Source organism: Antennarius striatus, chromosome 19, assembly GCF_040054535.1.
Source record: "Antennarius striatus isolate MH-2024 chromosome 19, ASM4005453v1, whole genome shotgun sequence".
NCBI lineage: Eukaryota > Metazoa > Chordata > Actinopteri > Lophiiformes > Antennariidae > Antennarius > Antennarius striatus.
Window position 1 is genome coordinate 11,523,590 of NC_090794.1, and position 24,050 is coordinate 11,547,639.

At 39.4% G+C, this 24,050-nt stretch overlaps 2 protein-coding genes across 9 annotated transcripts in view; one reads left to right on the plus strand and one right to left on the minus strand.

Annotated features, from left to right (window-relative positions):
* On the plus strand, positions 1 to 3,453 carry LOC137613292 (inactive serine protease 35-like). 3 transcript variants are annotated; one of them, XM_068342386.1, is made up of 3 exons: positions 1 to 37; positions 316 to 432; positions 984 to 3,453. In XM_068342386.1, exons 2-3 carry the CDS (start codon positions 377 to 379, stop codon positions 2,389 to 2,391), a joined length of 1,464 nt encoding a protein of 487 aa, XP_068198487.1. In that variant the 5' UTR covers positions 1 to 37; positions 316 to 376; the 3' UTR covers positions 2,392 to 3,453. The 3 variants fall into 3 exon arrangements, with proteins under 3 accessions (XP_068198487.1, XP_068198486.1, XP_068198488.1); XM_068342385.1 differs by having other exon boundaries at positions 8 to 66; XM_068342387.1 differs by lacking the exon at positions 1 to 37 and adding an exon at positions 60 to 81.
* Positions 3,056 to 24,050, minus strand: part of LOC137613291 (clathrin coat assembly protein AP180-like) — a 25,658-nt gene continuing 4,663 nt past the window's right edge. Inside the window, exons 3-24 of one of the 6 annotated variants that reach the window (XM_068342379.1) lie at positions 21,320 to 21,462; positions 20,961 to 21,036; positions 19,668 to 19,770; positions 19,382 to 19,475; positions 19,183 to 19,294; positions 18,984 to 19,090; positions 17,629 to 17,670; positions 17,116 to 17,189; positions 16,348 to 16,360; positions 16,130 to 16,257; positions 15,440 to 15,513; positions 15,148 to 15,162; positions 14,438 to 14,608; positions 11,952 to 12,050; positions 10,444 to 10,704; positions 9,737 to 9,823; positions 9,039 to 9,101; positions 7,357 to 7,443; positions 6,529 to 6,590; positions 5,367 to 5,444; positions 5,166 to 5,278; positions 3,056 to 4,631 (exon numbers count right to left, since the gene is read on the minus strand). In XM_068342379.1, coding sequence (XP_068198480.1) covers positions 5,192 to 5,278; positions 5,367 to 5,444; positions 6,529 to 6,590; positions 7,357 to 7,443; positions 9,039 to 9,101; positions 9,737 to 9,823; positions 10,444 to 10,704; positions 11,952 to 12,050; positions 14,438 to 14,608; positions 15,148 to 15,162; positions 15,440 to 15,513; positions 16,130 to 16,257; positions 16,348 to 16,360; positions 17,116 to 17,189; positions 17,629 to 17,670; positions 18,984 to 19,090; positions 19,183 to 19,294; positions 19,382 to 19,475; positions 19,668 to 19,770; positions 20,961 to 21,036; positions 21,320 to 21,462 — 1,976 coding nt within the window. In that variant the 3' untranslated portion in view covers positions 3,056 to 4,631; positions 5,166 to 5,191. The remainder of the gene's footprint in view (positions 4,632 to 5,165; positions 5,279 to 5,366; positions 5,445 to 6,528; positions 6,591 to 7,356; positions 7,444 to 9,038; positions 9,102 to 9,736; positions 9,824 to 10,443; positions 10,705 to 11,951; positions 12,051 to 14,437; positions 14,609 to 15,147; positions 15,163 to 15,439; positions 15,514 to 16,129; positions 16,258 to 16,347; positions 16,361 to 17,115; positions 17,190 to 17,628; positions 17,671 to 18,983; positions 19,091 to 19,182; positions 19,295 to 19,381; positions 19,476 to 19,667; positions 19,771 to 20,960; positions 21,037 to 21,319; positions 21,463 to 24,050) is intronic. The other 5 variants (XM_068342383.1, XM_068342382.1, XM_068342381.1 and 2 more) reach the window with 5 other exon arrangements.

Here is a 24,050-nt window from a genome sequence, read left to right on the forward strand (position 1 = left end):
ATCTTGATGATGGGAGAGAGCAGCTCACAGCTCAAAGGTCAGCAGTTTTGGTGATTTGAAAGTCAGGTACTGTGTACACAGGTATTGTTTTACTACAATTTGTATATTTGGGGGGAAATGTGAAAAATATTTTTCCATATGGCTCCTCTTTGAAAATAAAAAAGGACGTCATCTCCTAAGCAGTATTCATTCATCATTCTTTGGCTCCTCCCGTCCGCTCGCTTGCGCGTCACTTTTCTCTGCATCTGAGCGCAATGCCGATTTTAACGCAGTTTCCCTTTGCGGTACTTTTTTTCCCTTCTTTTTTTTTTCCAGAAGAGGGAGCGATGGAACCCAGTCCGCGAGAAGCTGCGTGGATAGAGAGGATGTGTCATTAATGAGAGAGAGAACATTTGGAATTTTTTTCAAGGTACCCTTTTTGACTGCTTGCAGGTAGGAAAGGTTTGGTTTTGAATTTTTCTTCAAATTAAAATCACATCACTACATTTTTCTCTTAGTGTTGTTTAACGATGCTGGTCTTCCTTTGTGTCTTCATTTTCCCTGTACTTTTCATAATTAAATTGTACTAACTTATTTTCTGGGATATAAACTGTCCAAACGATGAAAGTGCACATTATTAATTTAAAATCTATTTAACGTTAATGTTAAAAATATTCTTTATGTCAGAGGATGACAAGTAAGATACTGTGCGTCATAACAAGACTATTACCTGCATTTTTAAAAATAAATTTTACCAATTAAAATGTAAACGACTGGTGCCGAAAATTAAATTAAGGATTAAAGGATTTATGACTTTACGCCTGTTTTATTTATGCTTGTGCGCCACCTGCTGGCCATATAGCGTTATTGCGCGCTTTTGCTAAGTGGAAACAAACATGAGATTTCTTGTGGCTTTACTGACATAACCTTTAAAGTTTCTGTATTTACTGCATTTTCCTGTTAGTCATTGGAATAAATTATTTCCATCTGCTTAATTTTTTCAGTGGAATGGGACTCAGCAGCATCCTGTGTCTGCTGCTCTGTACAGCTTCCCTGGTGGGTTCTGGAGTTCTTTGTGAAGAAAGGGACAACCAGGCTGACAGGTGGACCAGGCAGATACTCCCAGTGCTACTGGAAACACACACAGAGCCTTTAGCGGCTCCTTTGTTCAGCGGGCAGGAGGATGATGAGGGGAGAGGAGGCACAAGGGCACTCTGTGGAATAGAGTGTCAAAACAGTCGACCCCCTATTGATCAAACTGAGCAAGAGAGGATTCTGGGATATGAAACAATGTACGAAAATGGCACGCGCACGCACACAGATGTCAATTTATGGGGTTTTAACAAGACGGGTGCAGCCGGCTCACCAGGTCACACCCGCAGGAAACGACAAGTTTATGGAACGGACGGACGCTTTGTGATCTCAGACTCACATTTCATTTCTAACTATCCCTTTTCCACTGCTGTTCGTCTCTCCACAGGCTGTTCGGGAGTCCTGATATCCCCAAAACATGTGCTCACAGCGGCACACTGCATCCATGATGGGAGGGACTACCTAGAGACGGCTAGAAATGTCAGAGTAGGGGTTTTACAGTTCAAAAGTAAAAGAAGAAGAGGCGGTAGAAGGCGGGGAGGTCTGAGGAGGGGTGGTAAGACAAGAGAGGGAGAGAAAGGTGAGGAACACCAACTGGAGGAAGGTGAAGAACGTAATAGAGTTGATGGAGATGCAGTTGGAACAAAGAAGCGAGGCAAAGGTAGGAGGCGAAGGGAAAGAAAAGGTGAGGAGGGTTTACCTGGTCGTGTGAGAGGGGGTGACTTAGGACAGCATGGAGGGAGGAAACGTTTACGCCGTAATGCTGAACCTAAGAAGGAACTTGTTTTCCGTTGGACACGAGTTAAACAAACCAAAATCCCTCAAGGTTGGATCCAAACCAAGGACTCCACCAACTCAGGGTTCACTGATTATGATTATGCTGTCCTAGAGCTGAAACGACCCATCAGACAAAAGCACATGGAGCTCGGCGTGGCGCCCATCGCCTCGCCCCTGACTCGTATCCACTTCTCAGGCTTTGACATCGACAAAAACCTGGTGGACGAGCGTGGAGAGAAAGTGGTTTATCGCTTTTGTTCAGTCACAAATGAGTCTGACAATTTGTTGTACCAGCACTGCGATGCAGAGCCGGGGGCTACAGGTGCAGGCGTTTACATCCGCCTGAGACAGGAAGGGGGAGATGCAGGGAAGAAGGAGAGGTGGCAGCGGAGGGTAATCGGTGTGTTTTCAGGGCATCAGTGGGTGGACACGGAGGGAGGTGGGCAGATGGACTTTAACGTTGCAGTGAGGATTACGCCACTCAAATACGCCCAGATCTGTCACTGGGTTCATGGTGATCCACGCCTTTGTAAAGAAGTTTGACAAACCCTCAAAGACAAAACTGATCTAAGTGACATCGCTTTTTACTCTGCTCCCCCTGGAGCCACTAAGAGCTTTTTACTATTTTTCTGACATGCATTATCTCCTAAACGCTGCAAACATACAGTAATGTGTACAAGATGTACTGGTTCCCGTTCATCTATTCAGGATAAATATCATTTGTAATTCTTTTTTTGCTGTTGTTTTACTACACTTTTTTTGAAATTGCTATCAAGGGTTTCACCGACACCAGGAGGACTGACGCTGACATGAATATATGATTGTATTTTTCCTGAAACTCAACTCATGAAATCATTCCTTGTGTTTAGAAATGTATTCTGTCATCTTACATCTCTCTAGGTAAAGTGTGTTGCCTCAGAGTGTTATCTCATAAGCCATACACCATATTAGTTTTGTGTAGCATTTGCAAGAACAAGCGAAAAAAAAATCATGTGTTGAAACTGTGTTAGTTCAGACCCTTATTTTGCTTTGGTGAGAAAATGTTCATTTCTTTTTGACACCACAGTCTGTTTGTCACCTCCATGAAACCACTCTGAGACTCTCATATGAGAAAAACACTTTCCTACTATGTTACACAGAAACAGCAAGCTGTTGTAATTTTAGAAATTTAAAGCGATGTTTTTTGTGTTTTTTGTTTTATTTTCTAGGTATCGGTATTGTAATTTAATCATTGGGAATGTACATACCACAAACACATTGTCCCGTGAACAGAAAAAAATCAGAAACAAGTCTGCAAAAATAGAACAGAGATAGCCGTGAAGGTATTTGAATCAGTGTATTTTTCTTTTATTGCATCTCATTTGGACTCACATGCAGGTGGGGGTGAGGGAATAAGGGAGGAAGGGAGGCGGGGGACAATTCCATCCATAATAACCCCAAAATAACAACAACACGGCCTTCATATGAGTACTTAGCAAACATTATTTATCCACATTCTGTTTGTTTTTATGTGTCATAGTCATCTTTATTTTTCTTTCAACACTTTGTTAATGTCACAATGGATTAAGATACAGTCACTTTTGGAAATAAATAACACACAGAACATCCAGCGTATACTTGAGTGTTTTACAGTGAGAGTCCTCAACACTTCCAGTGACGGCACATGAGCAAATGCACCGATGATGACCCAGTGAGTACTGAGGCCACCTTTCACTCAAATTCACAAAGACTTCCATGTCTCTTGGACTTCCACCCTGACATGAAGTCATCTTTTGTGGACAAAGAGACAACAAAAGGAACTCTGAGAGTATACGAACGCATCCCAGATTGAACTGTGTTGCATACTATGATGCAGTAACACTCCACATCACCAGATGGCGCAACAGGAAACACTTGGCATAGTTTCATTCAATACCGCCTTTGAGTTCAGACTGAAATATGTTTTAAAAGAAGGCAAGAATTTTTTTTAAAGGTTTACTTGCCCTTTTTTGACCATATAATTTGAGGAACCAAAAGTATATGAAACATTATTTCTGTCTGAATAAATGAAACTGGAATAGTATGATTCAACCGACACATAATACTCATGTGAATTTAAACACAATCCACAAACTGTTGCATATTTGAAACGATCCCCAACAACAGATTAAATAAAAGTGTTACTGAAGGGATTTGTATGTGTTTTGATGAGTTCAGAGTTTCATGTTGAGCTCCAAAAATTGGAGTGAACAGATGGAAAGATGGACAAAGGGTTCATAAGTACAGGTGTTGAGTGGCAGAAACGTACCTCAGTTTTAGTTTGAACAATAGGCGGTGATGGAGGAGTGGGGTTGGCCAGTGAAGTTACACACACTTTTCACAGTCCACATTTAACAACACAGTCCTAGTCTGGGAGATGCACAAAGAAACCAACGTATATCCACCATTCCAAGTCAGCTGGTACGCAGAAATCCAGAATGAATTTAAATACACATTTACTATTTTTTTTGTAAATTTTGATGTAGTATATTAAGTAAAGATTAACACTGAATTACACACACACCCACACGCACATAACGGAATTTTGTTTTTCTGTACCTAGGGTTCACATTCACAGTTGTGCTACAACATTAGATAAAGGAGGGCAGGTTGGTTTTAAGGGGTCGAGGCTGGTAGGGAGTCAGGGGGCAAAGGTCGAAGATGTAATGGCAGCCTGGCTGAAGAGGCTGGGATATCACTGAGGGGGAAGGCGGCAGGGAAGTGCAGACATCCACATCCACTGAGCTCCAGACACAATGACAAACCTGCAGAAGACAAAGGGAAAACAAATGTGTATTAAAAGCAGTGCTCTCAAAAGAAATATACAAAGTCAAAATGCATCCACTCCGAGAGGAATTTTATTCAATTTTTTCTGAAGACATTTTTTCAAATTATTCAGAAGATTTTTGTCAGATGTTTTCAGTTCCAAACTGTTAATAATAAGTTAATATGTAAGTTTTTTGTGTTGTCAAAAATGATGAACCAGAATTCCTTAGTGGGGAATGAGGGAACAGTCGAACATGAGACAAAAAAGGATATAAGATATATTTTCACTATTATACTGTCGCTGGACTATCTCAGCCAGGTTATGATTCCAGTGTATAAAACAAATAAAGAAAAGAGGTTGTGACACTTTTGAAGTCCAAAGTTGGAAATATTGCATCAATCCTGTTAGCCAATATGTAGGGATTAGAATAGCACAAATGTAGCAGGGAGTCCATGCAGAAATGTGCTGCTGACACCCAAAAAAAGAAATGATGTAAATATTAGGGCTTAATCTACTTTCTGTTTCTATATACCTTGGGTGTTTTACAGGTCAGTCAGTCTACATGAAGTCCTTAATGTTGAGGTCATCCAGAGCGTTCCTCGGCGGTGGGGGCTTCCTGGGGCTCTGGGTCATCCCCGGTGACATCTGTAAAAAATGTGAAACTCCTTCTGTCAGACTAGCAGCGACATTTATGAAAAAATTAATATGTCTAATCCATTTAAGGCATTGTTACCGGTGCTCCAGGAGTCGCCCCGGTTGCAGGAAAACCTGGCCTCACCATCGGCATCATAGGAGCTCCCGGTGCCCCGGGCTTACAAACACAGTGGCAAATGGAAATAGAGATGGTTTAGATACATTGAGGGCCATCATGAACATGAGGGCCACCTAAAGGGCTTGTTGTCCATCAATGTCCAGTGATGTTCAGACTGCATCAAGGGCATTACTTGACCTTACTGGACTTGTGGTCTTACCATAATGAAGGTGGGGAAAGTCCCCATAAAAGGAGGGACACCCATGGGTATGGTCTGAACAATGGGGAGGGGGGAGAGGAGGATTTGGGATGTTACTAACTACATAAAAGACAGACACGCGCACTGAAAAACACACAAACACAAATAAAATAATACACAATATTGAAAACATTTTTAGCAACACAAAAAGGGGCAATGAAGACACACCAAGCTCGAACAAAGAAAGCCAACACACAGCAAAGCATGAAGAAACAGGACATAACAAAAGCCCTAACTTCAGCTAAAGGCTCACTGTTTCATGTTTGCTTCACACATGCACAAGGATTCGAGAGCAGACGAGAAGCTTTTTGCAGGAAGCCAGTTAATACTGTAAATACTGTCTGCTGTCATTTTCAAAAAGAAACTGACTCATCGATAACACGCAAAATATGCGACTGGCGAGTTCAGCGCTGGTATTTAGAGCCACCTGGCTTTTCTGATCTATGACAGGCTCAAAAGAAAATGTAAACTTAACACTGATAGAGGCTGTTTCCAAGCAACAGCTTATCAATATGCTGCTTCATCACTCTCCAGTAGATATTCCAGAATTCTGAAAAAATATTTTGAAACCTACATGTGAAACTCTGCCAATTTCTTTTTCATTCTGGACCATTTTCTACACACCTACAAGCATTGCATGATCTCTATTAGAGGTTCTATAAAATCTGTGATTTAACTAAAGCCTTTCACTACAGCATCTTCCAGTTTGCACTAAGTCTAAGTCTTGCTTTCTGTCTTCTGTCCACGCCTGTCGGCCTCCTAGGTCAGTGATTGGACCTGGAACCTGGAGAGCCAGATGAAGGCAATGCTTATGATTGCTGCTATTCCCTGTCTGTCGCTGCCATGCGGCTCCACTCCATGCTATTAGACACAGACAACATTTACCATGGGAGCACCCCAACAGGGGGGAGCTACCTGAGGGGCCGCTGGGGTTCCCATTGTGAGATCTGAGGCAAAGAGAGAAAGAGAGAGAGAGAGACACTGCATATTACTGTTTATAAGTACTGATATCACCATTACTACAGAGCATCATTTAAGTCAATAGTTATAAATACCCTCGATGTTGGAGTTTATATTTGGAGTTGGATCCAGGAGGTAACTAGCTTAACTTGGTACGGAGACTGGAAATAGCTGGCAGCTGAACAAAATGCATTGCAGCACCTCTTAATTAACTATTATTTTCTTAATGTGAAGTAATGAAGTAAATTTGTAGGGTTTTTTTGTAGGATATTTCTGGATTAACTCCTTTTTCCAGTCTGTATGCAAAGATAAGCTAATGGGCTCCTTTCTCCACGCACCCATGCTTAGAGGAATAGTTTGGGAAATACACATATTTAACTACATTTAAACCACTAAATATGAAATTACAGCCATGATAAATTTGTCTATATAAGCGGGTACCCATTCACATACAAAACACAAAACAAGGAAAACAAAAAAACAAATTTTTACAGTGTTAATTGAGTGGACTAATGTTTAAAGTTGAATTTTTTAATGAAAGGAGATAGTGTTACATTAGGACATGCTCCTTTTCCCGCCCCTTTTCCACTCTTTTTTGCTGTAGTTTAGGCTGAAGTTTCATAGAGTGGCATCTTTTCATGTAAGTTTCTCCCAACAGATATATTTCCCAAAAATACACTTTGCATTAACATCATATATCTTTTATCCATATTTACCTCAATGTGGCTTTAGTTAATCTAAACAACTACTTACTACTTGCCATGTTAGCCATGGAGGTGTCAACATCACCCGCCTGTGGAGTCACAGTGGGCTTCATTACATCTCCTAGTCCACCAAATACTAAGGAATGAGGGGAGAGGAGGGGAGAGGGAGGGAGGGGAGGCATTAGTATCTTTCAAAAGAAGTGATCATCACTTTAAATAAGTAAAATTCCTCATTAATACTGTTGCTAATCTCTCTCTGTGATGTGCTAAAGAGTAGTTTGGTGCCATTGAATAAAAATACAAATTATGTGTCTGGGCTACGACACATGCGTCCGATCAGCTGGTTGCTGCTGTAATTGTTTGTAATAGCAAATAAGACCTTAACTCCAATTTTAAAAAAAATCTGATGAACAGAAAACCAACTTTTGTGATACTATACTGCTTATTTGGAGCATCACAAGTTTGTTTTTCATTCATTTTCAGATCTTAGTTGAAGTTTTGAAGGTGTTTTTGTGTGTTTTGCTGCAGAAATAATAAAAGTACAAAAGCACTGCAGACAGTGAAGTGGGTGAAGTGGGGTGCTAAAGAAGCAATAAATAATACTGCTATTTCACACAATCTGTAGCTGTGAAGCATCTGGTGGTGGGATGGAAAGTGCAGTGGATCTCACCCTGCACCACTGCAATGTAGCCGTGCACTGTGGGAAATTATTGAGTTAAAGAGCAGAGAAACTCACCCGATCAAATGGCGGGAAGCAAGCAAAGAGCCAGCCCAAGAGTCAGATGGATAAAGTGAGTGTGGAAAAGAGAGAGAAGAAAGTAAAAAAAAAACAGATGCGGAGAGAAAAATGTAATGAGGTTTAAAAGGAGCAGGTGGCAAGGTGACGTTAGAGTTTATTGCATGAATGATAGAGAGGGGGGGAGAAAGAGTTAAGCCTCAAAAGCAGAAGTATTGCAGAGCATCAGTTATATAACATGAAGACCAATGGCACAGGAGGACACTGCTAAAACATGAATGGAGGGGAAGATTGAAGAATAATGTTCACAGTAAGCACTATACAAACAAGAAAATGCAATGATGACATAAACAGAACCATATATGGGCAATGACTCTACTTTAACAGTTTAAAAAATCACATTCAGATTTATGGACAAATCAATAATAATGAAGTCTAACTATGGAAAATGTTTCATTAGCCATTGCATTAACAGTGACTGATAAAAACAGGCAGTTGGTTAGAAAAATGCTGTTGTAAACAACGGGGAGGATGTCAGTGCAATGTCTCTGAATGCAGTACTGAAGAGACAGGAACAAGGCATCGTGCTAATGAATTCACAATAATAGCTTCAGTCATGGATGGATTACGAGACAATGGGCCCCGCGAGTACAAACATGGACAGTAAAAGGTTTGGGGATCCTAAAATATCCTAAAAATAAGAAGAGGAATGTAAGAAAACAAGAAAACAATGTAGGATATCCATCTATCCACTTCCAATTCATCTATATCGATCACTTGCACCGACATAAATACACTTCTAATTAAATGGGTATTAAATAATCTGATCAGGATCAGAAGCAAACATATTTCCTCAAAAAGCAACAATAATTTCAGACCCCCCTGTACAGCCATTACATAATCCATCCATGTTTTCAGCACAGTGTATAAATTAAACATGTGATATTTTACCCTTTCTGCTGTAAATACATGCAGAGTGACATTGAACATTTTACCTGACATGAGTTCTGCACCCGGGGCAGCAGCGGGGGCGGCTGTGGTGTCTCCACTTGTGGACTCTGGCCATTCATCCCAAACATTTAGAGAAAACCATGCCAGGCCAGGTCAAAGTTGGTTTAACAATTCCCATCGCAGCATAGGGGCAAAGAAGGGGTAATAGTCAGCCTTCGGCTTCACACTGGTAATACCAAACAAAATAGTGGGAGTTAGACAGGACAGCTGAGGGTACTCAGTGATATGCATCTTCAAATACACCAGAAAATCTTGCCTTGACACTTTCAAGCAGTCTCACTCAAGCACTCAAGCATTTAGAAACACACATACATGTATCTTCAGATGATATAATATCTTTTGCTCACAGTCCATCTTTCTCACTGGACAGATATGGCCAAGCTTAATTAAGTGAAATATAAATAAAGTTACTTGGGCCAACAAAAAAAAATATCAAAATGACCAAGCATCATCTCAGATATCTATTTTCAATACTTCCATAATTGATCCACAAGGAAACAGGTCCTACTACTGCAGGATATGAGTCATGACAAAGCCCGATAACAACTGACACATTACATTACAGAAGCCTAATATCAAGTTATTTTAATTTCACGTTTCCCGGAATCTACTCCTCCTCATTGATGATGTGTTCATGACAGGGCAGAAAAAAAGAGGGCAGGCAGTCGTATGAGTTACCCACCACCAAACAGGCTCATGACGGCTCCCGTGTCGATTTTGGGTGGGGGTGCAGAGGAGAGGATGGGGGCAGGGGAGATGAACAGATCTGCTGAGTGGTGAAGGTGGAGATAATGTTTAGAGTCCTTACACACAAGTATACCAAAAAAAAACAACTAATGAGCAGAATTGATTAGAGTTCACGTTCATCACAGGCTGTTGCAGTGCACACGGTACAAGCTCCAATGTAGAAAGGGAGGCAGGAGTGATTTAGAAAACGTTCCAGGAAGATAAGTAGCTTCTAGCTGACTCTTAGAAGAGCAATCTCATTTCCTTTTCAAAGTCAAGGACAGAGCACACACAAGACGTGATATGAGAGTGAGAGCACACAAGAGATGGTGGAGTAGATGCAATAGGATACCTGCTGTAAACAAGTCAGCACTGGGAGTGGGGTTTGCGTTCATGTGGCTTGTGTCTGGCATGGAATCAAAGAGATCTACGAACACATGCACAGCCAGAGACAGCGATATTAAAACGCTCATACACTGATGAAAAAAATGTGTTCGCACCCAGCAGTCAAATTCAACTGATAAAGGTGCTGAAAAGAAGATATGAAGAGAGGAGAGGATGACAAGCAGCGTCAAAGAGAGAAATCAAGATGCTGTTAATCAACATGAATTAAAGCACAAGACATTAAAATGAATATCGGACCACACACATCTCTATTTTTACCGCTGAAAAGGTCAGTCACAGGATAAGTGCTGCTGGGGGCTATGGGAGCTGAAATGGTTGCGGTGGTGGTGATGGTGCTGGAAGTGGAAGTGACAACTGGTGATGGGGAGGAGGAGGAGGGAGAGTGCTGGGGCACCACTGAGTTAAAACAGGCATCCAGTGAACTACACGGGTTATTAGTGTCGGCTGTCATCATGCCAAAAAGATCGAGACCCGAGGATGCTGCTGCGTTGGTGCTACCTTCTGAAGAAGTAAACGGGTCTTTGGGGAAAGAGGTGGAGGGAGAGAAAGAAGTGCAACACATGAAGGGGAATGTTAGACAATGACTTTAATGCACAACATAGAAATGTTAATGTTGAAGTAATGATGATGAAAATGATGCATTGAAATGAAAGCTGAGGGGAAGGAGTGAGAGACCAATGATGTCAGAGAAAATGTAGCACCCCCTCAACGCACTCCTGTCGTCAGCCGCAACAGACAGAAATAGAATCTGTGATTGACAAAAATTACACACAGATGAGGAGACTGTTTCCCACCTTTAGTGTGGCTTTAATACGAGCAACAAACTGCAGCTAAGACCAGACAACTGCTAAAACCGTAATTTACATAAAAGAAAAAAAAATCTCCTGAAGCCAAAAGAAATGCAAGCACATTGTTTTTGGTCACCATGGCAACAACAACAGTACAGTAATTAACTGTACATCTGCTTGTCTGCTGCTAATGCGTAAAGCCTTACGATGAGATCAAAAGAAGCGCAAACAGGTGCATGAAATTTCATCATTATTATTATTATTATTATTATTATTATTATTATTATTATTATTATTATTATTATTATTATTATTATTGTTGTTGTTGTTGTTGTTGTTTTTATTATTATTATCATTATTATTATTATGAGTAGTAGTAGTAGTAGTAGTAGTAGTAGTAGCATTAATGATTAAAAAATTATTTTTGCCTCAATACCGCAGATGGCCACTGGGCAACATTGGAGCAAGGCGACAAAGCTCTCACTTTATTATAAGGTAGATCTACTTGGAGTACCCACCTGCGCCTCTAAAACTGCAAATAACAAGTTATAGATAATGAATTCAATTTTTAAAAAACTCAACAGCTACAATCTTAGCTCTAAGCAAAAACAAGCAGCAGCAACACATTCCTGACAGACATGAGGCTGTTTTCAGCATTGATAAATCCTTTTCAGATTATTACATTTCAAAAAACACCCCTTGATTATTCCTTATTATCAACATGCGGCAGTGTTAGACTCTTCTTAATTCACCTACTTTATATCAATTTCCATGATTCAACACTATTTTTCACTGAATTTCACTCTTCATTGTTTCCAGTTGACTCGTTGGACTGTGACATACTTAAAAATACGTTATAAAATACTTCCAATTACAGCTAACTACTGTGTACCCTAGTGCTCATCTTTACTGTTTCATCACTTTCCATCCACAGACACTGACTCACTCACACACACAGACAGGCTTTCAGTCACCCACCAGCTCCGGCGTTAGTGGCGGGGGCAGACGCAGCAGCAGCCCCACCCTCAGGAGCCGCTACAGAGGCCTCAGTGGAAGCAGCAGGTGTTGCAAAGGCATCTGAGGTCGACACAAACCCCAGCAGAAGAAAACGCCACAGACACGGAAACAGAAATAAAGATGATAATTGAATTTAAGGATTCATAAAAGATGAGGGAAAAAGAGAACATCGGAGAAAAAAGGCAAGCATTGTGCATTTAATGGAAAATAATCAGGGCTTACAAATATGTCAAAATGCAGTTTTCAGCATTAATATCAGACATTAATGACTGACAGGTGAATGGACAAATGGGAATACAGACAGGAGGCACTGATTAAGGTATAATCTACTGAACAAAGAGCAGAATAAGCCTGGAAACTACAAGTCTTACAGCGGTCATCTGCAGCTGCAGCCATGTTTGATAGAACTGCTTTTCACAGAAAAGCACGTCTGCCTATCAAACAAGACACACGTGGAGAATGAGTGCAGCAGAATGTTTACGTCCAAGCCAAAGGTGAGTGTGTTGCTGTGACATAATTCCGTAATGCAGAAATGTCTAATTTCTCATTCTTGATGGAAGAATAGTGTATGTGTACATGCTGACAAGAGAAATTAGTTTTTCCTGTACACTCTCAACCTGAAAGATTCATTTGGTATGGAGCCTCAAAGAGAACATTTTTAATAAAATAGTTATTTCTAAAATAAATTATCACATGGCTGAATAGCTTCAACATTGTCACTGATTTTTTCAGCAATTAGAAAAAACATTAAAACGCTAATAATTATGAAGAAATCCTTATTTACATGCAATATTACTGTCATTTCCTCAAATGACACGTTGGCTTCATGTCGCAGCAATGCTTCAGGTCGGACCTGACATCCACGTGTTTGTGACCAATCACATGCATTATTTTGTCAACCCTATTCGTTTTTTCCTTCATTTCACAGTTGATGCTAACCATGTGACTAGACCACATGCATCTTGTTAGCTTTATGCAAACTTTGATGACAGCATTGTTGTGACGCTGAAGCGAGCGTCTATTCCAGAATGTCCTCATCTTTATATTTACATCAAGAAGCAAAGGGGCAACCAGACTTCAGTGGATTGTGTATTATATTCCTGAGTAGCAGGAGCTACAGTAGCTACCACTTCTAATAGTGACTTTAACTCTGACATCTATTAGTCCACAACCACAATTCCCAAACGTTGAGATGCTCTGTAAAACATTAAAGCATTCATTTCCAAATCTTTCTCCACATTCAGTTCAGCTGAAAACAGTACAAAGACATCAAAAGTTACCTCATCACTTTCATTAACTGTCAGACATACATGCTCATCTGTATTAATGCTACTAACACGTCGTGAAAAGGTTGGGACGAGAGACACACAACATTGGGTAAGTTGTTAAATGCTGAAGAACAAATAATTGGATCGTTCCGCAGATAACAAAGTCCACTGGTAACAGATGATGAGTATGACTGAGTGTAAATGAGGCGCTCGTCGAATGCTCCATCATTCACAAGCAAAGCTGGGATAGATTCACCACTTGAAAATCTGTGTGGGTTAGTAGTGTAAGACCAACACTGAGATCTAACCATCTACAGTCCATAATATTATCAAACAATTAAGACACTCCGGAGAAATCTCTGCATCTACAGATTATAACCAGCATTGAATTTTGGTCTCCCTCCAACCATCAGGAATTATAAACATAAAAAATCAGCTTTTAAGACTGATTCTATAAAACATTTTACTGCATGGGCTCAAGTTAAGACTCCACCATGACATTTAGCAACAACATCCAGAAATTCCCCCAACTACTGCTACAAAGATGACATTTTTTTAGGGATATTTATGGTAATACCAGGAAGACAATTAAAGCACCTTAGCAGCACGGCTTCAGCATAAAAAAATCTCAGTTCTAGACTTGTTTGAGCATCACATGTGTTGTCTTTGTACAGCATTCAGATGCAAATAGGTTGTAAATCAAATCATTTTCTTTTTAATCACATTTTACACACACAACGTTTTTGTAATTGGGGCTGCAAGCCAGGCAGCAGGTTTGAGCTTGTTGATATTGAATAACTATTTTATTACTCCAGTTGCGGAGGTTAGAAGAGATTTCTGTCTTTTTATGCAATTCATTTATATAATTATTTAATTTATAGACATGTATTTAATATACACACCGATTTCTTTTTTGGAATACTTTTTAAAATATCCTAGGCAGTGGATGGCTGAAAATGATAGTGGTGTGCATGAATGCATCGTTTAGACTTCGCTGTTTTTGATGATGTGATTTCATTGGCAAAATACAGACAATGTTGGAAATCAGCAAAGTTCTTTCTACATACTGTCTGTGTTTGAACATGCAGCCGTCTTTGTGTTATCTTATTGTGTGATGCTTTTAGGGCTGAGCTTCCCAGAGTGATTCTTTCGTAGAGAATTTTCTGGAAGCCCACTGACCTCCCAACAGATCCATATTGGCGGCACCGGGGGAGGTGGCGGCTGCTGTGCTAGTGGGAGGAGCTAGAGAGACACCAGGCTCTGCCGCTGCAGGAGTGGGCGTGGCTGCTGCAGAGGAGGGGGCGGGCTCTGCTGTGAGGGTGGGTTCAGATAGCAAGGAATCGCCCATTTCTGAGAGTGCCAACGGGGCGTTCAAGTTCCCCCCCCCAAAAAATGTGTCAAAATAAAATAACGGTTCAAGCAAAATAACAGTTGAGTCACCGTGACAACAGTGAGAAAAGCAAGTAAAAAATAAGGTCCAATTCAAATCAAGCCCAATTAATAAAGTTTGGAATTGATCAACCAAGGCAAAAATCAAATTTTTAACCAAAGTAAATTTGTAAAATTACCCCCACACCATTCGATCATAACCAGCAAATCAAATCCAACAACCAAAAAAGCCCCCGTTGTAAACAAAAACAGACAATGGAGTATGTTGAGGGAGGGGAGAGGGGAGGCAGAGAGAAACAAAGAGACTACTCAGACTAAAGAGAACAGCTTGAGGAGACAAACAGAGAGAAAACCATGTGACATTTGTACAATGCAGTCTATCTTCCTGTTTTGTTTGGGTTACAATAGTGGCATCAGATAGCATTTGATTGACAGTTAGTACCATTGAGATAACCTGGAGGGAGACTTAGGCTTGAGGTTAACAGTAGAGAGTCACTCACCTGATCCGAGAAGATCTATGGAGGTAGAAAAAAAGCTTTGTTAGATCAAACCTGTACTAAAACAGTTCATTAAATCTCATCCATATAGCAATTTGCGTTCCCAAAGTCAAAAAACAATTTCTTTTCTGTAAATGAAACAATTTTTAAAAGTAATTGACTGTTTGAAAAAAGATGTCATTTATTTTATTTTCTTTCATTGTAATGGTGGCTTACATACAGCATACTGTAAGTGCTAAAAATGTCTATAAAATTGTGAAACAGCGGCTGATTTGACAGAACAGAAAAGACTGACCTCCCCAAGACGTGGGGGCAGCTGACGGTGCTGAGGGGCCCGAGGAGGACAGTGGATCCAGATCCAACAAGGAACTGGGGAATGAGGTGGAAATTTAGAAGAATGACTTCATTTAATAACTCTAACAAGAAGATTTCATATTTTTATATTTTATATTTGTTACTCCTATAGATCCCGATGCATAATGTATGTAATGTAACCCACTGACAGCAGTGCTTTGAATTATGCTAACACATCTTAGTTTACTCTTTTAACATAAGACCATTTTGTTAAACACAAACTACAGGTGTGGTAGCTTGGATTCAATCTTCACTATAGAGGGTAAATTGTATAGGCATGCATATTATATTCAAAACCAAAACATTTCAACACTTTGACATTCAGTGAATAATTACAAATTCAGTTTGCCTTATCCTCTGGCAACCACAAATGTGTAAAGAAAATGTCACAATAATGCGTCAAGTAGGACCTGTCATCGCTACAGTCACGACAGTAAAGCGGCTAAAAATAAGATCAAGGTTAACTCAGAAAATTCTAATCAAGCAGTAAACTGAATTCAAACAAACTGCGAATTGTATCTTAAATTATCTATTTTGGTAAAATAAGCATGACTACAAAGACCATTTGTGCCAAAATACACAAAAAAGGAAAGGATGTTTCTAATCAGTGTCACAGCAGACAGACACTCACTCTTCTGCTGGCTCTGCAGCAGCAGCACCAGCTGCAGCGCTATCCCCAGGAGGAGGTTGCAGCGCGGGGACAGCGTTTGAAGATTTGGCTGGGGTCGATGTTGGAGATACGTTGTTTGTTGGAGACCCCTGGAAGACAGACAGAAAAGCCTCTCTTCAGAGATGCATCAGACTTCTGGAGCTAGACAAGATATAAACTGTTAAGAATGTTTGTCTCACCTTTGTTGGAGACCTGAAAGCGAGAAGAAAAAGAACAATTACTAATGCATTTGCTTGAAATCTGATGGGTCTGATTTTTAAACAAATAGGCAAGACAGAGTGCATCATATGTGATCATATGAAGAGTTAGTTTCCAAAGCAGCAATACACGGTATGAAAGAAAAAAGAAATTATCTGGTGAGTCGATTGTTTCCACTGCTAACTTTTTCGTAAAAATAAGCTATGTAACCTTGGAAAAACCCTTCATATACTGATTCACATAGCATGTCAGGATGTGATAATACACACAAAGACTAACTGGATCAAAACATGTATTCACAGCAATACATATATTTCCACATGTAAAATTAGTTTGCTTTTGTGCACAACATTGATTATGTTTCTTTTCACATGGTAATCAGCTACAAGCTATAATTCCCATGTGAATAATATATAAACTTACCTGTGGAGGAAACGACAATAAAATAAATCTACATTTTTCTTAGAAGTTAGTGAACTCCAAACAAAATACAATATATGCTCACCCTTCACTTGTGATTCCAAATGAACAGGAAGGGGATAAAAGAGAGGATGGGTTAAAGTAAATTCTATAAATAAATAAAAAACATTTTGTTGGTTCCTTCTGGCTTTTAGCAACATAATTCATTAAAAAACAAAACAAAAAGGGAACTTGTCAGGTCTCAAATTTAACTTTTTCTCTTCTGTGATAATTTTTTTCTGTATCTGGTGTCAGACTGAGAGAAAAAAATGAGCATTAAACACCCTTACCCTTTCTTCCCACCCTTTGTGTCCTCCAAGCCATTCATGTGTGTTTCCAGGCTTTCCAGGATACTGCTGGGAGCCTGAAAATACAGATAAAGAGAAGACTTGTTTCCTATATTCTCAGGCTGTGCATTAAATCCCTGCTTACATTTCATTTGGAAAAAAGAGGTAAAAATTGAGAGCCAATTTGAAAAATCTCACTGCAACACCTTCATGCATGTAATCGTATGAACGCAGACTTAATGTCTAAAATTCAATAAAGATCGACATGCTGACACTCCATCCTGTAAACAGACACTCAGCTAGGGAACCCTGTGTTACCGGGTCCTCGAGAGGCTGAAAAGGACAGTCTTCATCATCTGAGTCTGCTAGATCCACCACTACACCCGGGTGGAGACACTGGGCGGGGAGATTATGACGGATGAGTCACAGAGGTGGGGTCAGGTGGTGGTATTCATGAGTAGTGCATTCTTCCAGAGGTGGAAAAAAACATGAGTTTAGGAATATGGATAAACTTACATAATTGATGTCAGGGATGTCGTTTTTGTCGACTCCAACCGTCTGTTAAAAGAAGGAGTTTAAAACCGAGCGTTACCACAAATTATTAGCAGCCATTTTCTTCAATCAGCATAAAAATAACAACTCCAATTGTCTACATCCCATACGGCAAAGTCCAAGGATTCGCTAAATTTTCCAAGTTCTGTGGAGACAAGATGGATCCAAATAAAAATAAAATAATAAAATATGTAGTATAAGAATTTAAGACAAAATGCAATGACTGTTTATTGTTTCTTTTACGTTTGTCATACGTTTGCTCAAACAGTCACTTTTTTATCTACTTTTTGTCACATGTCGTACAGAAGCTTGTTGTAGTATTCCTTTAATTAAACTCACTAAGGCTATAAGGCTAGTGTTGAAAACTTAAAAAAAGAATATATAAAACCAGCAATACCAAAACTAGCACCACCACCTTACATTAAATTCACCACAGTCTAAACTCTTTCACTACATTCAGTCTTTAGGTCAGGGGTGTCAAACTCATTTTCACTGAGGGCCACATCAGCATAACAGCTGTCCTCAAAGGGCTGGTGTAACTTATAAATGTAACTAAATGTAACTCAATGTAATGTAAAATACTGTAAATGTAACTACTCCTTAATGTTAAATAACTCTGAATTAATTACAATTTGAAGTTACAAACATTACAGTTAAACAGAAATAAGTGTGTTTGCTTGTTGCTCTGTTATAACATAAATCATTTTAATTTGTCAGGTTATGAAACCCACAAATTTCATCAATCAAGGATCAAACCATACAAGAGATTAATAAAAAGAAATATAACATCAAAAACAATTTAGGACATTAACTTTGTTCAAAAATTTTTTGTCATTGTTAAAATGTTTTTAATTACTGCCTTTTGGAAAATGTAGGTTTGGTCAAAGCCCACTATTGACCTACTGTATTTATTTTTAGATATTCTGACCATTTAAGCGCTCACATAAAATGATGTGGCAGGCCACATTTGGCCACCGGGCCTTGAGTTCGACACATGTGCTTTAGGGTCTTCTTAAACTCATATTTCTTCAAATGGTAGTATTAAGTGAAATGACATTCAAAATCTTTAAGAATTTTTAAAGTAAATATAGCAGCATGTTATCATCTGACAATAATGAAGGTTTCACTTAAAGGTTTATCCCCGCTCTCCAGAGACTCTATTGGGAAGGCTTGATATTTCACTTGCAAACAAAACTGTATTTTGACCCATACATCAAAAACAATTTAGTGTAAATTCACCGTCCTGACATGACATTGGGTTGGTGTGGTATGTATAATTAACCATGCAGGTCATATTAAGCTGTTCGCTTGTCTCTTACCTCAGCAAGCTTCATGAATTCCCCTATCTTTGTCACTCTGGTCAGGAACCTCTTATAGATCTCCAAGGCCTCCTTACAGTCACTCTTCTTCATCTTGAAGTATTTCTCTAGAATAGTAAGATTTTTACAGATTCAGATCACAAAGATCCATGTTTGTATTTCTGCGGCTTGAATAATGACATCCTTTGGCTTTACTGACCTAGTAGGTTGATGATTCCATCATTGTAGGATGCAAACAGTTTGACCAAGTCCTTGAAGAGAAGCATGAATGCAGCATTGATGATCCCATTGTTCAGCTCCTTGGGATGAACCTGACAGATGAGAAGAAGAACCTCTGGTGTTGCTGCATGTTTCCATCAGGTCCATGAATAAGTTAGAATAATGACAAAAAAGCTCACATCAAACTCCAGGAGTGTGTCGATCTGAGTCTGCAGAACAGGCATGCCTTTCAACAGCTTCTCAGTGGTCATGGTCCTCATCACACCCTCAGCACTGAGAGAGTCAACAGAGAGTTACATCCTCCACAGGATACCAAGATCCAGTGGATAAAATGCAACAAATAGTGAAACCCAAGCTAAAAAACAAATTTTAATGACTTGAGTGATAAGAGCTTAAAGGATTAACTCCCTGGATGGTTGAGCAGTCCATAAACACACTGTCACCATCACCTTCTGTCTGACTTACCCCTTCTTGACTCTGGTGAAGTCAAAAGCCATCTGGCGATAAGCGAAGGCTTTCTCGTTCAGATATCGTCCATACCGTCTGATGAATGTTGACATGTCATAGCCTTAACAGAACATCCATGTCAGTGAGTAGAATCGGGTAGAGTTAATTATCCTTTCTTTCATTTGTAGGAATGATATGTACATTGATTTGTTTGCATGTAGGTCATTTCAATCAATTGTACAGTGTCTTCTTGCAACAGGCAATAAAACTATTTTGAAAACACTTTTCTCTTTCTCCTTTTGGCTTTTCCCTTCAAGGGACGCCACAGCGAATCCGTTTCCTCCATCTAACCCTGTCTTCTGCATCCTCTTCTCTCACTCCAACTACCTTCATGTCCCCTTTCACTACATCCATAAACCTCGTCTTTTGTCTTTAATTTTGGAAAAAATTCATTACACTGTCTGATTGCTGTTGAATAATGACAATATCTGCATTTAGACTGGTTCTTGATAAACCTTGCCACCATTGTGGGATTTTAGCCACCAAAATTTCCTTGGAAAATGGACTTTGATTTGTGATCCAGTCAGGTTGATATCCTGACAGTATTATGATTTCATGTTTCAATTGCAAATGGAATGATTGAATAAGTTATCAATCTTGTTCTACATTATTGCTAGGAGCTGTGTTGGAGGTGTCAACAATAAAGCCACCTGGGGTGTAAAAAAATATTAACAATAAATGACAAAGAATCTTAAGACGTGTACAAAAAAGCAAAACATTTCAATAAATTCATCTGAAAGCAGTAGTGATTTCAATATGTTTGTGCAGGAGCTGCAAAAATTTTTTTTTTTTAAATATCAGCACACTGCTGGTGTTGTGACAAATGTCTCTCAGTCTAGATGATGAGGTAACATTTTGATGAACATTCTCAGTTTTGTTGCAAATCTGAATTAATATTAAGGACTAATTTTCCCATGCAATACATTCAAGCATCCTAATAGATGTGTCTCAGGAAAGTGTTTGTCATGGCCAAGGTTCTCCAATGCATAAAAACACTGTCATAAAATGTTTGGATATGAGAGCATAATTCCACTTGAGACAGAAATGTCAGCTTCTGTTTGCACTCATGTGTGCCTAAACACAAATGTGTGTGTGTGTGTGTGTGTGTGTGTGCGTGTGCGTGTGCGTGTGCGTGTGTGTGTAATTGCATGTGTGTGATCACGTCCATGCATTTCCTATTTACCAGATGGTTCCCTTTCATCTCTCCCTGCATCCTATTTACGTTGACAGATGCTGTGATGCTGTTCTTACCGTGAGAGCCAGTTTTGTCAATAAAGTTGCTGAGATTGAACAAGGAAGTCCTGGAAGCCAAGTACTGAATGAACCTCTGTGAAAGACAAAGAAACGGCATTAAGTCATGAAGGGAAGAGATGGAATGATACATCTGAAGAGTAGTAGCAGTAGTAGTAGTAGTAGTAGTAGTAGTAGTAGTAGTAGTAGTATTTCATGTTCTGCTTCCTTTCACATTTTTTTTCAGTGTTTATGCACATCTCTGAGCACTTGAACCACATAAAAACAGCCAAATAAATTAAAGACAAATGCATCCTGCTTCATGTAATTAAACTGGATTCCAGCTCAAAATAACTTCCACTGATGTTCGCATCACTAACCTCGTTGCCATGGACACACATATGATGAGTGGTAACAAGGGCCTTGAAGACGACGACCCAGCTGGCGTTGGTGGCTCGCTCAAACAGCGTATCAGCCATCTGAGGGATGTTCACATTGGTGGTGTTTGTGGCTGACACCAGGTCTGCAACACAACGAAACATCATCACAGATTTGCACAGATCGCGTGAAAGGTGACGATGAAAGTTCCTCAAAGGGAAACTTCACGTGAGATGATGTGAAGGAGGAGTGTCAAGGTTTGAACTGCTCTAATTAAACTGCCATCAAATGAGCAGGATGTGAGCTAACTGTGTAATGCTACAGTCGTCATGACAATATTAAGACAGGAACAAGACCTGATGCACATACAAAATGATGCTGGTGCAAAGACACACACACACACACACACACACACACACACACACACTGACAGTGCAAAAAGAGTGAATAACGCTTTGTCAGCTCCCCCCACTGGGTGCTGGTTCAGACGCTGTGACAGACGAAGTTTCCACCAGTTAGTGTCCAAACCTCTGCATCAGCACAAGCTGGAACATGAGAGGTGTGGGTGACATCATCTGTGTGACACTGCTGTGCATGACTGCTAAATATGTGTGCTACATCACCCTCCCTGTGTCACGATATACTGTAGTTACTCCTCGATTTTATTAATATGTAAATTCTTTAATGTAAATTATACTGTATGCAGGCTGAATGATATATTTACTTCATTATATCATTTAATTTTTTTCTTAATTTATTTTTTTTCTAAATCTCAGACAATTTTAATAAGTTGATTAAATTTAAAATAGTGAATGACGACAATCAATTGTTGAGCAGATTGTTGTATAATTATTATTTTTTAATTATTTTTTAAATAAAAATATTATCCAATGATAATAGAAGCCTCTTAATGTGACTCCTTGATAATGAAAACCAGCTCCTAGAACCTGAAATCATGTTTTTATCGACATCCGGCAATCAGATAGACAGGCAGCCAAACCAATGTCGTGAAAACCTAAATTTCTTTGCAGGTAAAAAACAAAATTAAAGAAATCAACAGTTAAAGCAAGCAGTGAATCCTCACACTGAACAAGCTGAAAAACAGATTAACTTATTGTTTCAGTTCAATGCAGTTAATAAAGTTTTATGTAGCTGGCGGTAGTTTCAACAAATTAAAAGAGAGTCAGTTTATCATTTTAACTCCTCAAATCAAATGCAAACAAATATCGCAGTCATGAAAATCAATGATTGACAGCCATTTGTGGAAAGACAATGCTGACAACATAGAAGAGCTCATGGATCGCTTTTGGCCAAAACACTCAAAAAAACTGGCATTCATCAAGAGCTGTGTCAAATAAATCTTCTACATACATGTCATTTTATTCATTATTTGCCTGACTGGGAGTTTACCATTAGTAACAGGATTGAACTTATTTTAGTGATGGGAAAACAAGACTCCAGCCAAATAATCATACAAAATTAAGAGGAAGAAGAATATAAAAAAGAAGAATATGCTTTTTCAGACATAATATTATCCTTAGACTCAGAAATGACATAAAAAGGCCCACACAGTTTCTACAGAAATGTAATTTCCTCTTTATTATTGAAATCTAACACATTACTTGTGCTGTGATGCAGCAATAGCTGAGCAACAAGATGAGGAATGAGTACTGTATATCAATTTAGAGATTTCTGATAATGGAGGCAGAGGAAGGCCATTATATTGAACACGTTGCCTTGAGCAGGTAGATACGCTCAGGCCAAAAATACAGTGATGTGATAAGCAAGACACTGACAGGAAGTAAAAGAAAGAGCAAGACAGTCAAGGGAACCGCAGGATTCTGACAAGAGGCACTAATGCACACAAGAAAGTGAACAAAGCAATGAATGGGGCAGCGTTAGAGCTGAGAGGCCGTTCAAGAGTAATAGACGGTTGCAGGCTGGAAGGAGGGACCGGGGGTGGGGGGGTTGTGGTTGTAAACAGATTATTACTAATCACTGATCCTGGTCTCTGTGAATTGTTCGCCCATCCCCCATGCATGCATGCACACCTGTCCTCACACCACCTGTTTCACACCAGCACATCTCCATTGTCAGCTTTTTGTCACCGGTGTCGATAAAGCTGTGACTGATCTTCCCAGCTCAGAATTTAATAGAGAATAACAGCTTTTTGTGTCACCAGAATGAAAGTAAAATCAAATTAATTGGTTATTTGCCGATGGTAACATCTACACTGATGTTTTATGACATCAGCATCCATTGTTTTCCTACAGTGGCTGCTGTCTTTTCATAAATACCCTTTAATCTTTTCTGCAACACCTCTTGCTCACAGAAGTTTATTTATTATATTTTCTGTTCCATATTTATTTTTCCATGAAATGTTGAAAACTTAACTCCCCTGCAGCTTTCACCACATGACAGTCACACAAAGAAAGAGAGAAAGACATGTTCCACAAGGGCTGAAATGTGATTATGTAATATTACCATGTCACTGGCACAGCTAAAAGTTAATATTCATTCTATCACGGTGAACAGGGTGCCATCGACAGCCATTCTCAGCATTTCAAATCATAATTTCCAATAGTCATTCTGTATAAATCTGTTTACTTTTCTGTTTATCTGTTTGTGTTGCTTGACAGATATTTTGTGGGTTACAATCCATGCTTTCTAGTGTGTTTTCAATACCTGAAGGAAGCACGCAAGTGTCATACGAGTGTGCATCTCTAATGAGGA